This window comes from Rattus norvegicus, chromosome 18, assembly GCF_036323735.1.
Source record: "Rattus norvegicus strain BN/NHsdMcwi chromosome 18, GRCr8, whole genome shotgun sequence".
Taxonomy (NCBI): domain Eukaryota; kingdom Metazoa; phylum Chordata; class Mammalia; order Rodentia; family Muridae; genus Rattus; species Rattus norvegicus.
This window is the reverse complement of record NC_086036.1, coordinates 22126082-22141286: the sequence shown is the minus strand read 5'-3', so window position 1 is coordinate 22141286 and position 15205 is coordinate 22126082. Positions and strand designations below refer to the sequence as shown.

General features: G+C 41.5%; 1 protein-coding gene across 4 annotated transcripts in view; it reads right to left on the bottom strand.

The window, feature by feature from the left end:
* Positions 1–15205, bottom strand: part of Pik3c3 (phosphatidylinositol 3-kinase, catalytic subunit type 3) — an 83870-nt gene that overhangs the window by 62260 nt on the left and 6405 nt on the right. For all 4 annotated transcript variants that reach the window (XM_006254488.5, XM_039097083.2, XM_063277567.1 and 1 more), the window contains exons 4-9: positions 12575–12704; positions 6181–6267; positions 4526–4621; positions 2160–2231; positions 1495–1599; positions 777–869 (exon numbers count right to left, since the gene is read on the bottom strand). In XM_006254488.5, coding sequence (XP_006254550.1) covers positions 777–869; positions 1495–1599; positions 2160–2231; positions 4526–4621; positions 6181–6267; positions 12575–12704 — 583 coding nt within the window. The remainder of the gene's footprint in view (positions 1–776; positions 870–1494; positions 1600–2159; positions 2232–4525; positions 4622–6180; positions 6268–12574; positions 12705–15205) is intronic.

Genomic DNA, 15205 nt, shown 5'->3' with positions numbered 1-15205 from the left:
TAAGAGAGAGTATTTCACGAATGGCAAGATACATAAAATTCATTATCAAGGAATTATCCCATATCAAGTATGGGAAACTAGAGCTTCGGTCCATCAAATGACTGGCCTGCAGTGAAAAGGTGCTCAATGGGAACAGTTTAGACAGCAGAACGGATCTTCAGACCAGAGGCTAGTCCTGGCAGCTCATCACACATCTCCCTTCAGAAGCCCCAACCCTCCAGTTTCCTTACCAAACGCCCAGTTCTCATCTCACCTCCACCCTGCTAACCAGCTGCCTCACACTAATAATTCAATTTCCATATTATAAGTTACACTACCTCCTCTATTCCCACAGTCCGAGGGACTCACAAGCTCGTAATCAGTGCAGCTGCATTCCCAATCACCCAGGAACGACCAGGCGAGAGGGTAAGAAAGAAAGGCCTCAGGTCTACGCTGTAGGTGCTATGGAGTGGGTGCTGTGGCATCTCCTCTAGAATGGCCGGCTATCTCCATTAGAACAGGCAGAAATAAAGTGCGTGTCTCTATCCTGTGCAGGATACAGACTGCAGGGGTAGGAACTGAACCCACATCTGCCTTCAGAACTCATTCAGACATTTTCTAGGAGTCGACACACAGGAATATGTGTCTCTGTGTATACGCCCTTCCTATGCTTTATTTCTGTGCAGCAAGCTTGCTTGACCTCAGCTGCATTTTTAGTGTAATTTTACTTTCCTTTGATCGATACTGAAAATGGCTATAAGTAAATTTGATGTATAAACTATTTTTAAAAATCTCACCTTTTCTTGATTAGTAAGATAATATCTAAATTTCCAAACAAGATCTTGTTCTTCATATGTGAGCTGCTTGGTTGGTGGGTAGCTCACAATAATCTAAAATAAAAGAGAAAGAATTATATTTGTCAAACACACACTTAGTACATATTTCCATTACATATAGTATTTCATTTGCTTAATTTTTTGTAATGTAATTAGTACACAGGCTGAGAGAAGGCACACAGAGCCAATTAACAGAAAACTATGTGCTGAGGCGTCCATTCACAAAACAACTCATTAGACATGCGGTGAACAATGGGACGGCCATGCTCCATGGGAACGCAGGAGTGCAGAACTTATTTACCCCACTAGACATCAAGGAAGCCGAAGTGGCAATGCCCTTCACCTAAGGTCAGGAGACACAAAATGAATCCTCCTCTTGTCAAATTAGCACGTAATTCTTAGTGTTGGCATGCCGGCCTTCTTAAGGCACACTTCATAGCTCATTTCTAAGATACTAAACTGTGAAAATATTTACAATTTTCCAGTTATGTCTCCACAGAGACAGAATTACTAAAAGTCCCAAAACAGTTTAAAAAAAAAAAAAAAAAAAACCTATTCTGCAGACAGCATGGATCTGTTGAAACCATGAAGTTACATAATTCAGTAAACTTGGAAATGATATATAGTGCTGGCTGTAATAAAATGTCCACTTGGTTGTTCTTCTACGGTTTGTACTTACATTTAGCTGATCTCTTGTGGTAGCGTTGGGTTTGAGATCGTGGTCAGATGGTCCACTTCTTAAACTCCGAGCAAGCTTGTGGTGTTTGCTCTCCACTAAGTTCTCCTTTAAATCATTTAGATATACAGAGAATGTAAACCTTACAAAAGGGAAGCTTCAGTAGTCAGAGACAACAAAGTCCTTCCTTTAAGCCACGTTAAGATGTCTGATGTTTGATTTACTCTGGTGCCACTTCAATCCCAAGGACCCACCTCAAGGCTGTGAAACTACGTAGGAGTCAAACTTCAGAAACAGAACATGCATATGACACTCAGCTTCCTCAACCTTCCACACACCCAAGTCCTTACAGCCTCTCAGTATCATCACTTTCACACTAGTATCCACCTCACCAGACAAAGCCTCCCAGCCACTCCCGACCTGTGACATCATTGCACTCCCAACCTATGACATCACTGCACAGCACTACTCAGACCTTACTTTTAGATGCCAGTGTTCCTTATAAGCATCCCATTGAATCTAATCCCCAATAGCTGAAAAGCATTTGTTCCACGTGAGCATGTCAGGATACATCAGGTGTATGTATTACTATTTTAAAATATACTACGTGGTTTCAGTGTTCATTCTAGAGAACAGTGTGTTCTTAAAAGCTCTGTAAAGCAGCTTACCATAGACATTTGAGGATCAGGAACTTTCACTAACTCAAAGCTTGTTAAAATTGGAGATGATTCGTCACCATCCTAGAATACGGTGCAGGGTTTAAAAGACAAAAAGGGAAGACATTTATCCAAGTGGTAAGTGGACATCATGTTATAAAATGCTAATATATTTAAATTCAACTTTTAACACATCGCAGTTTGTTTATAAATTCTTGACTTCTTTCAATTCCACATTTTTTTTTATCTCTACTACTAATAAAATTTTAGGAAAGTAAGCAGAAAAAATTGTATTATAGTTGTAAAGATATAAAGTTGTAAAGATATAAAATAGTTAGTCTTTTATTGTTTGTGGCTACAATTTTTAAATCTTGGTTTATTATGGCAATGGATAAGAAAACAACCCAGTCTTACCATAAATCAGCCCAGTGTTACTAGTAGGAATAATTTAAAGACTCTGGTGTCTGTCACATTTCTGGCCAGTGAGAGATTGCACGTACACAGCATCTCAGGGGACAAGACAAGCCATCACAGGGACAAGAGCACAGCACTAATTCTTGACATGTGTAAGGAATTAAAGCTGCCTGATCTTGTTGGTGTCATCGATCCTGAAGAATGAGCTTTTGTTTTTAATCCAACTCAGTAAAATACAAGTCTCTGCCAAATTACTGCAGTAGGCTAATTACGATCAAAACTCATCCCTCGAGACAGTGTACCTAGCATTGCTATAGGAGTTCTGCTCCCCAGATTAGTGTATTCCCAATTTTAGATATATCAAGAGAGACTGAAAAAGCACTACAGTGTCCCACAGTGTCCCCTCAGTAATTGAGTCTTACTGGAAACAACAAATTCCCACAGCTGTTGTTTAACTGGCTTGTTCTCAGTCACAACACCAGAAAACACATTTATCAGCCCAACAGTGACAGCTAATCTTCACTAAGGCTATCTGTCACAGAGACAGGTGACAAGAGAGTCTGTTTCCGTTAGACTGTGCTGCGCTGGCCCAGAAGTCCTTACACCAAGTGGGAATATTAACTCATCAGCAACTACCTAAAAGGAGTAACCTTCCAAATGTTTTGAAAACTGTTCCAATTTCTAACCTGTTACTATTTCCTCTGTTGCGTATGCTGCCTTTCAAAGGGTCCCTCCCAATGTTCTGCAGTATTACCCAATTAGCAGTTTCTTCACATAGAAGCCCTGTACAAGCAGCAGTGTGGCTTTGATAAACATGTACAGCACAAAACAGAAAGTAATTTAAAAATACCAGTGAAAATTGGTGAAGTTTGCTCAATAACATTTCCTTTCCTTTTGACTCGGGCCTTCTAATAAACTGATACACAATGTTAAACAACCTAGACCCCTTCTTTCCCAGCCTTCCTCATGCACAGATGGCCAAGGTAAGTTAGCTTATCCTGACACTGCACTGAAGAGAGAGGAGGGCAGGAGTAAGAACAAGAACTGCAGAAAGGTCACAGAGTAATGAATGACGGTGTAATTCCAAACCCTCTCTTGTGAAAATCTTCCAGGTGGCCTCTGTGAAGTGTGTAGGTATGAAAGTCACCAGAGGCAGCGTTAATAAATGACACTAATATGCAAATAAATGTAATGAGCTTCTTCTAATGAAGGGACTTATGTATAAGCTTATTATATGATACCAGCATTCATCTCTCGTGTCACATACACAAACTCTGTTCTCATTTGAAGTGATTTAAACACTGTTTCCATAATACTGAAAGAAACTACTTATGCAGTTTCAAATGAGTATGCATGTACCTATATAAGGATTCTGCGGCATTTAACGGAAACCCTTTCAACCTAAATTTAAAGCAAATAATTTGAAATAGGTACATTCAGAACACTGAGCTATTCTTCCCATAATGAGTAAACGTGAACAATACACAACTGTTACTTCAGTATAGTAAAATCATTTTCTCGAAACTTTGAATAAACTATATACAAGCATTGCCAATGACGGCTTTCATAGGCAGACACACATACACTTCCAACAAACTGTGTACAGGTTAAGTAACAGACACCAGAACTTTCAAAGTCCTGTCAACAAAACATTCTCATTTCCAATTTATTGTACAAATGGATAACTGTAAATATGCTATTACTTTAGGGTCATAATCATAGACTGGCAGAACAATTTTAATCAGAAAGTTTTGAGCACTAGCACACTTATTGAAGTTTGCAGCCCAGACCTACATGAGCTGAATGGGCTGCAGCAATGGGTGTGGTTGTGTATGCAGAAGCAGCTGCAGCTGAAAACTGTTGGCTGCTCTTCTGTAACCAAACCACGTTTGTAAGCAGGAAGAGCACTCCTTGGTAGGCCAGCCCTTGACAGCAGAAAGCAGAGTTCCTAGGGGAATGAATACCTTTTCATAGTAGACAATACCATATTCCTTGTCATCGCATTTGACACAGCGAAACTCAACCATCAAGTACATGAAATTAGAGCTTCGTTTCTCACTCTAAAAAAGAAAAAATATAGAGAGATAAATGACGACTTTCAAACTTTCTCAAATAAGGTGTTCACTACAGTACAGCAGTATATGAACCAATCAACGACTCCTTACAATATAACCTTCGCTATTATCTACACGGAATAACCATGTTTCATCTAGAAGGGTAGGCCACTCGGCAGACCACCTCCGAACCCAATAAAACATGGGGCTTACTCAGCACCGTGGATTTTATGATTATAAAACTTCAAAGTGTTTTGAGAACGGTTCTATTTCAAAAAATAAAGATGATAGTTTGTACTTGTAACAGCTTTTCACCTTTAAACTACATAATTAACTCACTTCAGGAATTGTGATGTATATAGAAAAGTAATCTTTTAGTTTGTAACCAAAGGTAAGAAGCTTAAGTAATTATTATAAAATTTTCACAATTTCTGAATGCTCCTAAGATAACCTGTCTTTATCAGGCCCCTCTTCCAGCCTCTGCTGGCTCTGCATGCACATGGTGCACAGACACCTAAGGAGGCACAACACCAAGGTCACTTATATTGCTCAGTCCCCTAAGGTGCCATCTACTGTCTGGTGAAGCAGAGAGGAAGGGCAGCACAGCCAAGGTGGGAAACCATGCCCAACGCTACATCTCTACACGCCAAGCACTGACCTGGGAGAAAACGTGTGTGTTCTGAATAAATGGTTTTTCTAATGGAACTATTACTAAAAGTGTAAGAGCTAACTCTTCTAGTAGTCTGTGCTGTGAACATGTGAATCCATTTAGAAAGGATCTCAACTGTACAATCAGAACAGGTGTTATGCACAACGAGATTCATCTAAGACAAGAATACTGGGTTGTCACACTCAGTGTCTATCATCTTTCTCCCCCTTCCTCTCCCTCTCCCCTGCTAAGAACCCATGGAGGGTTTTAAGTCATGTGATGTGTACATCACAGTGGCCATTGTCAGCTAGACAGTGATACCCTCTCAGAATCATAAAGTTGTTTCCATTTTCTAGGCACAAATTCTTACATCAAACACAGGGTATTCTTAAAACAAACCTACGAAATACAACCAGCTTTAGCAAACACAACTTTTTAAACACTCACTGAAGTCATCTTTTAATTAGATATTTACAATGGCCCAATATACAAGGTCAAGAAAAGGTGAACTTTGTGTAATGGAGTCCTTACTGAGGCCACAAACCCAGGGAATAGTAAACGAAACACTAAAACAGAGGTGTGGGCTGGGCAGAGCACTTCTGAAGACAGCTGTGGTAACCCCTGAGAGGAGACAATTCTACTGATGGAGTTCTCAGCAACCAGTGACAGGAACTTGACCGACGTGGCAACACACGTGAGGCACTCAGCTGTCACACATAATAGGTAGGAGCCCTGCTAATGGTTCAAATGACATTAACATTCAAAAGGCCAGTTCTGTTGCTTAATATAAAACTCAGTTACTGAAGGAAGCCTATATGTAACAAAGAGCTGGCAATAAAAAATTATTTTTTTAAAAAGAATGTTAGCTTAGTAACCTTCAGAATGCAATCCTGATCTGAGAAAGGAAGGGACTCACCTCATTTATCATTTCTATCTCTCTAAACGTTAGTCTGTCCAACCAATCCACCTTCACCATGTGTCCCTGCCGATGAGCCTTGGTAAGCTGCAGAAAAGTACAACAGGGTTAATCTCAGCACAGATCCAACAAGAAGGAAGGAGGACGGCCACGATCACTCAACCCTGATGGGAGAACATAAGCATTTGTAATGCTATGCAATTCAAAGCACTTTAGATCACATGGGAGCGTACGCACGCCCCACTGGCCGCATAGCATGATCACCGTACACAGGACATAAAACATAATTCTGACACGACTTAAGACAATACAATACACATTAAAACAAGTGAATTTAATGCTTATATTTAGGGCCTGCTCTCAAGATATCTTTCACTTCAAATTCTGAAATGATCCAAGATTCAAAACATTTTGGGTATTAAAGATCTAAGCTGAAACACACTGAGCCTTTAATATCAACTCCACACAAGCCCTTCTACATATCAAGTCCACCTCAAAGTGCTCCCACACATCAGACTGCATGCATGAAGCACTCCTACGCATTTGAGTCTACATGTAAATCTATACATTTAGAACATCGGATTCAACACCCTACACTTCAGATTCCCACACAGAAAGCACTATTACATATCAAAAGCACACACCATATCAGAATAAGAAACCAAGTGAGAGACAAACATTTTTCCTAGAAATGAAAATTATCAAAAAATAAACAAATAAAAAAGTTTTAAAATCCAGCCTGCAGTCTGGCCATGTTAGTATCTAAGAGCAGAATGAGGTCCTCCCCAACTGATAGTTGTGTGTTCTACAGTGGTTATGCTTTCCCTGTCATAAATGGAAGTATAATAAGGACAGATCCTCTAAGGAGTGCTGCATCATCTTTCTCTATCCTTCCCATTTGTACTGTAACAAGCATTCTGAAAAGGTGACTTATACAAAGGTAATTCCTAGGGACCAATAAATCATCGCTCTAAGGTTTATGTGCAGACACATGTATGTGTGCCTTACTTGTGGAAACAACCATGAAGGATTTGAATTTCTAACATTGCTAACGTTTGAGTCCACCAAGGTCTTACACGCTCATCTTGGCCTAGTTTCAGAAGTTACATCATGTTAGTTTTTCCAATTCATAGAGAAATCACAGTAAGCTGCAAGGGCCTCAGATTAGAATTCACTTTGTTCCTGACAGTGTATATTTTACACATCAGCTTTACTTATCAAAACTCTTTTTCAACAAATTCATAAAATGGAGAGAAACTGGGCATCGAAGCCTTCCATGAGCACTTCTCTCAGCTCATCAGTTTCCTCTGCCCGCCCATACCACAGCAGCATTCCCATAGGACAGCAAACTGCACCACCAATTAGTACCTCACTCAGAACTGAAAGCCTTAATCACCATTCTTCATCTTCCTTGACAACATCACACCATGAGTCCGAAGTATTTCAGAAATCAAAGTGTTAACCTTATGCAGAAGGTTTGAGGGTCTGGGGCTAGAAAGACAGCTCAGAGGTTAAGAATATTTGCGGCAACTGCAGAGGATCAGGGCTCAGTGCCCTCACAGGGGCTGACACTTGTAAACTCAGCTCCCAGTGACCCGATGCCCTCCTCTGGTTTCTGTGAGCAGTAGGCCTACATGTGTGCATTTCTAACTATGCAGGCAAAACCTTCATACATATATAACAAAACCTCTTAAAAAGGAGTTCTCTGAGGCCCACTGTGATACAAAATACTACTGAAGAAACAACCAACCTGCTTTGCAGAGCAAATGGCACCATTTTTCCCTCATGGTAATCGCTAAAATGAAAATAGATATAGAGAAACTAGTAACTGCTAATCATTTTATAGCAGTGCCAGTCATAACAGCTAAGAAACAGATCCAATCTAAACATCTATCAAGGATGAACAGATAAAGAAAATATGATAGACACGTATCACACAGGAATTCTTTTCAGCTTTAAAAAAGTGACTTCATACCTTCAAACACGCAATGGAAGTGGATAGAGATCAGTATCCTAAAGATTCAAATAAACGCTGAGCATTTCCTCACATGATGAATTTAAATATGAATGTAAGTGTGTGTGCGTGCGTGTGTGTGTGTGTGTGTGTGTGTGTGTGTGTGTGTGTGTGTGTCTGTGTGTATGAGAAATGTTAGAGTAGACTAGTGAGACTAGGAAGAGATCTTTACAAAGGAGAGGGGACAGAGAGAGGATAATGGAACCAGTGTAACACTAAAGCAAAGGGGTCTACTTGGAAAAAGGAAGGAGATTAGTAGGTCAGAGGTGGGAAGGGAAAGGGTAGATAGAGCGAGAACAGCCTAGGGTGTGCACAATGTGCAGAAATGCTGTCTTGAAACACATGACTTTTTCAAACTAACTTAAACTTAAAATTAATAAAAAGAGGGCTAGGTATTTCATTAGTGCTGGTAAAACATCAAATGAATACATGAGCTACATCAGGAAAAGAAACAGTCAACAGGACCAAAGACCAAGCGATTTACAGGAGAGTGTCACACTGCAAGCTGGAGAGCGGGTTCTCACGCTGACAAACGCCTTTCAAACTCTTGTCACTTTTGAGCCCATGCTGGTAAAAAATAGTAGCTTCTATTTGTGCCCCAATATGCAAGTAGATGCAAAACACGACAGTCGCTGTCGTTTTATATAGTTACTAAAGACCAATAAATGTGCCTCCCCCCCTTCCTTTATAAAGCATATAAATTCTTACTGATTTCTCCTATTACTCTGCTCATACAAACAAAAAAGTATAACTTTCAGTATTTTCTACTGTAAAAGCTGGTGTAGAGTGATGTGAGGAGACTCCACCCCCTCCATCTGCCTGTCTGTCACTCACTCTGTGTCACTGTCACTATGTGCTTTCAGCTCCTCTAGTTTCCATTATTTACTAAACACTAGTTCTGTGTTTATGGCAACAGTTGGTCCCTGCGATGAGGAAAGAATTGACGATGGGGAGTTGTATCTTGATGTGGAAACTGAAGTGAGGTTTCCTTCTCCATTATGTATTGGGAACTTTCTGCAACATCTGTACCAGCTGAATTTATGTTGTGGCTAATACATGTCCCTTCCTACGCATGCCAGGCCTTTTTTTTCCCCTCTTATGACCTTTCTCAATCTTCTGAACAGCTATCACAGAAGCAATACTGTTTGGTAAAGCCACCACAAGGCCAAGTGTAAATAGCCTTTTTTTAGGGGGGTTGTTCCCTAAGTACTGGGACACACACACTGTAAAACGCTGCAAACAGAAACAGTGGGGCACAGCCGTATGCGTCACCAGAGAAATATGATGAGAGGATGAATTCCAATGTGAATGGAAAATCAAGAGCTATTTGCATATGTTACGAGGACTATTCAATAGCTGCCTAGATTACATCTTGATATTTAAAGAAGTTCTAGATATTTCTCAGCTTAGCTGGAGAAGTTCTGCAGAACTGAAGAGTTACCACTGCAAGTGGATTCCGGGCATTTACCCAATTTACCTATCGTATAACGTAAGCCCAGTCAGAGGCTTACACCATTCACTTCATTATATCCCATGGTCTGAAAAAACTGCCCGGTTGGGAGACACATGGTTAGATCTGGAGCAACCAGTATGGCTTTGGTGAAGGTTGAACATCATGGTGGGCATGTCTAAAGTCTGAGAGCCTTGAAGAATTACAGCAATTGCCATAGTTACTTTTCTATGCTGTGCTAAATACAATGACCAAGGCGACTTATACAAGAAAGCATTTGATTTGGGCTTACGGTTTCAGAGAGTTAGAGTTCATGGTGGTGGAGCAAGACCATGGCTGTGAAATCTGAGTGCCCGCATTTTGATCTGCAAGTAAGAGTCCGAGAGAGGGAACTAGAAATGATGTGGGCTTTTGAAGTCTCCAAACCTGCTCCAGATGACATATCCTCTCAAACAAGGCCGCACCTCCTACTCCTCCTCAAATATATGAGACCATGAATGATCTTCTCAGGCAAAGCACAACAGCAATCACCATGATTCTATTTTTACTATTGTCATTTAAAAACAGATAAACAGGTAAATGAAACAACGTGAGTCTCTTTCCACAACTTAAATGCTAGGGCCAGGAGTGTATGTTCCCATTTGTACAGCAATGGACTTCTCTGTGAACTCTAATTAATCAGTAATAATCTTCTTCTGTAAGATAAGCACTTAAAGAAAATGGCAATTGCGCTTGCTCGTGTGATTAAAGCGAACAAGGGTGTTGCTACTCCAAGGCCATGAGCTCTTCTGGAGTGGATTTATTTATGGTATACACTCAAGCCTCAACTGTTTCTCATTTGGGACTAACTTCCTAACAGTACTTTCAATTGGTTTTTTTCTGTGTCCACGCATCGCTTAAAAATGTGGTTTTCTTTGTAAGCAATACCTACCCTGCACTAGGTCCTCATCTGGGGAGACATTTTTACTCTTTCAACTGTCATGTCCCGCTGTGCTGTCACTGAATGATCTAGATTACAACTGAGACAGCTGTCATGCTTTCAAGTATTATGTCCCATGGTGCTGTATATAATGATCTAGATTGTAACTGAGGAGCTTGATGGAAAGCATTGTGCCTTCCGGTCAGTTCTTTTATAAATTCGCATGTTATGAACTGAGGAGCGTGTGCAGTGCAGTACAGAAGTATGGGCAGAGGTAAGAACATGAGTGTCCTTCCTATGACCTACCATCTCATGCACGCAGGCAGCATCCGTCAGGACAGTTATGTGGTCTGTCCTGCTTCTTCGGTGTATCATGTTCACCTTCTGTCTTCTGCTTCCTAATGCAGTAAGCCTCAGATCCAGACGCCAACCCACAGGGACCAGATGCAGCACTGTAAAGTTCCGTGGCTTTCCCTCCTGTCTGTGTCAGTGCTCAGCTCCCCATTCCTTCCAACTTCTCCACATGGAGCAAGAAACAGGTTTCATCTGCTTGTTACCTTCCCTTCGCCTCCTCTTAATCAAACTGACAGAAAGGAAAGCACACTGCGACAGCATCAAGCGGAGCTGTGAAATGAGCAGGAGGCGGTGGAAAGCAGGCTCTACACTAACCTTTCAAGTACAAAGGTACAGACTCGAGATAAATCAAAAACAGAGCACAGTGGTCACACCTAAAGCCCCGGGAGGGCGTGAGACCTACCGTAAAATTCTTACACTAAGGCAAGCTGAAAAACAGAGATGAAGGGAACAGTGTTGACATGGCCTATCAATACCAAGAGGCTGGTCCAGACTGTGAAAGTTAACAGATGGTCTTTATGTCTGGTCTCTTACTCTGTTCACGTATCAGTTGAAACAGAAGTAAGCACTAGTTGAAAATGTTTAGAGATGGAGAAAAAAGGATAATAACCAGGAGCAGGAACTAGAATATTTTAATACATACATTTCCTTCTGTACGTTATTAAAACTCTAAATCCAAATTATACAAAAACAAGACCCATTGGGCTGGAGAGATGGCTCAGTGATTAAGAGCACTGACTGCTCTTCCAGAGATCCTGAGTTTAATACCCAGCAACCACATGGTGGCTCACAACCATCTGTAATGGGATCTGATGCCCTCTACTGGTGTGTCTGAAGATAGCTACAATGTACTCATACACATCAAAAAACAAAAACAAACAAACAAAAAAATAAAATAAAATGAACCCCTGAGACCTAAGCTGAGCACGCTACAGTGTTACTTCCTCTCCTCAGAGCCATCGTTCCTCAAAGGAAAACTAGGCAGGTTTATAAAACAGTCTAAATCGATAGAGACGTGAAAGAACCATAGAAGGTAGCTAAATCAAAGTTCACTGTTGACAGACTCTTAAAGAGAGGGCAAACATAAGAGAAGCCTGTGAACTATCCTAGATACCCAGAAGGACACAAGAAAGACTTAGAAATGAGCAGCTGAAATACATCTTAAGTTTTATTCATTTGGAGAGAGAGACAGTAAACTCAAAAGAGTGTACTGGACAATATATCCATTCGGGGCCTATGCTACCTTTTACACTAAAGAGAACAATACACAAAATAGACATGATATGAAAATACCAGAGACCCACATTTCCAAATCTGATGCAAGTCTGGACCAAAGGCCATACTGAGCGTGAATCCATGCATTCAGAACTGCACTGATAGAAAGTGGCCCAGCAGCCATCAGGAAGTTTGGGGAGGGTGGACTGAGGGAGGACTACTGAGGACATGGAGCTTTTAGAGGTGAAAGTGTCCTAAAGTTACACAGTGAGGATGATTGTAAAGGATCCACACACCTTTCAAGAGTGAAGGCATGTGAATCTATCTCAAAACTGCTACTAAAGGTGAACAGAAATGGACAAGACAGCCAGCAGGAGTCACAGCATCGAGCACCTAGGATCCGCTCAGCTCAGAGCTCTGCCTGTCTCTGAGGTTTGTGTACCTTGGCAAGGCGGCTCATCTGGTCTTCTGAGAGTGTGCTGCTTGTTCTGCCCGGGGTTCGTGTGGGTTCGGAGCCATCTGCCTCCACGTTAGGCCAGACTTTCAAGTCGTGCATTCCTTGGCGAAACATGCTATGAGAAAAAAGTTCAGAGTAGAAGTGAACTAAGGCAGTTCCTCATAAAGGGATACTCGACACGCACACTTGATAGGCTCTGAGACCCAAACGGTTTATGCGATGATGAGCTAAGCTGCTAATACCACAAACCTCTCCAGGCTGCTCTTCTCTCCCTTAGGGAATGAGAGACAACTGTACAAATGTCTACAACCCAATGTACATGTTATCACTGTGAGGGAACTCCTTGCTGGGCAGACTTACGCAAGTATACACCTCTTTCTTATATGGTTCTAGCAGCAAACCAATTCAGAGCATAATGGACCGTTAGTGCAGAAACTTGGGTGACTGCAAGGCAGCTAGACGAGCGAGTGTCATCCCAGAACAGATCACTTCCACCCAGTCACACCGAGAAGAGGCCTACTTCAGTTAGCTAGCCTACATAAAATGAGGCTACATACAATCAAGGCAGGACAGGAGGGAGAGACCAGTGACACTCCCACACCCTCCTCAGAAGAGTGCCAAGTCAACAAGGCCAACCAAAGGGGACTCCTTTAAGTATTAACCTTTGTTCTGATGAAAATGGTGTCTGCTGTTTGGAAGACAGCACTCAACAACCACATCAGCAGACATCTTAGAATAGCAGACACTGCATTTCTAGCCAATAGAATAATACAATTATTGGATGGAAATCAAAATTGTTAGTTACATCATTTTTCTGTAAGCTTGTCTGGGTCTGGGTAACAGTTGTAGCACCTACAGCATGTATGGCTGTGACCATGAATAAGTAATGTGACTCCTTAGTATATATCACTTCTCTCATTATTAAAAATATATCCTCTTAAAGGTTATTATAAAACACACAAATACAACCTCTTGAAAGGTTTTCTTTCTTCTAAAATCAAACAGATCAGACAGCGTAGAGGCAAGAGGATACACATTCTATACTAACAAAGGTAATCTAATGAGACCTTGTCTCAAATAAAATAAAACAAAACAAAACAAAACAAAACGAAGAACAACCTTAGAGCAGTCTCTCAGGAATTGGCTGCAGTGTGGTGAATAACATCACTACCAAAAGTGTGTGTCCTCACACACAGCTTCTGCAACAGCACAGGGCTTCCCTTCCTGTTTACCTCTCCACTCCTCAGTGGATACTCTGGCTGAAATGAACTAAAAACAAAAAGCCCGAGATGACAGAAGTCAGCTTACTAAATGATTTATGCAACTGGGGACAGACACATCTAGAGAAGTTTGGGGCAGGGTGTAGGGCGGGGTGCACGGAGTGCTGCTGATGCTCCAGTGATCACGCCCTGTTCTTTCTCTGGATGCCAAGGGAAACCTGCCAAGACTTACACAGAAGAACAGCGCAGCAGGCCCTCCTTCAGCTCATCAGAGCCCAATACCGGCTGCCACTGCCATGACTTCAGAATTCACACATACCTGCACATCATCTGCGTTGGCCTATGGTTCTACCAATTCAAGTAATGACCAATCAGCTCTTAAGCTACTCAGACATCTCCGAAGCTAGACGTTCAAGTTGAAGACAGTTTATACAGAGCTATTGTACAAAACCAGTCTCTGAATTATTCACTAGACCTCTCTAAGAAGTTCTCCCTCATACTGACTCACACATACAAAGCCGATGTTGGCAAACAGCACAACTGGCAGTCACTGTAGCATCTTCCAGCATTAGAAGCTTTGAGAGCCACTTTTACAGGCTACTGTGGTGAGTGCACACCAAGATCCTTCATTAGAGGGCCCTGATGACATTGTATTGTTAAAGAAACATCTGAGAAAACTATGGCCCCAGCAGTGTCTCCCAAAATCACAGAACCGTGGTGGCACGGGACACAGATAAATACCATGAACAGATTTTTTCCAAGATTTAAACATCTTAGTTCATTTCAAGCAAACAAATTTAACTCTTAATTATTGCTATTAATTTCTTGGAGATCTTTGTGATTTAATTTGTCATTCAGGCACACGTTCCACGTCCTTTGGACGGGGAGCAAAGAACATTTCACTCAATGAGCTACACAAAGAATTACACATGTGCTCTGCCTGACTTCAGTGAGTCTACCTGACCCTTCCCTTCCATGGACCTTAGCTCTAGATCTAGCCCAGGTCAAACATCCAATGTCCCTACACTTTCTAGCCATCTGCCCGGACCTGCCTAACCTGCCCACCACCTCCAGGCCCATCCCACACAAATTAAGCCAGTGCACCCAGCAGAAGCCATGGGGGAAGGCTGCTGGCTGGCCTGCTCCTTTTGGCTTGCTCAGCCTGCTTTCTGATATAGCTCAGGCTCACCTGCCCTGGGCTAGCACCATCTACGATGAGCCAACACAGGTACTATTTGTCAATAAAATATTCACTAGGCTTAATAAATGTATTTAGATAATCAGCATAAACTATGAAGTGGACATGATTTCATTTTCCAGGGGAAGAAACAGAGACCATTCACTAACCTGCCCTAGGAGACCAGACACTGAAGAAAGAGCATCTGACCTGGGGAAC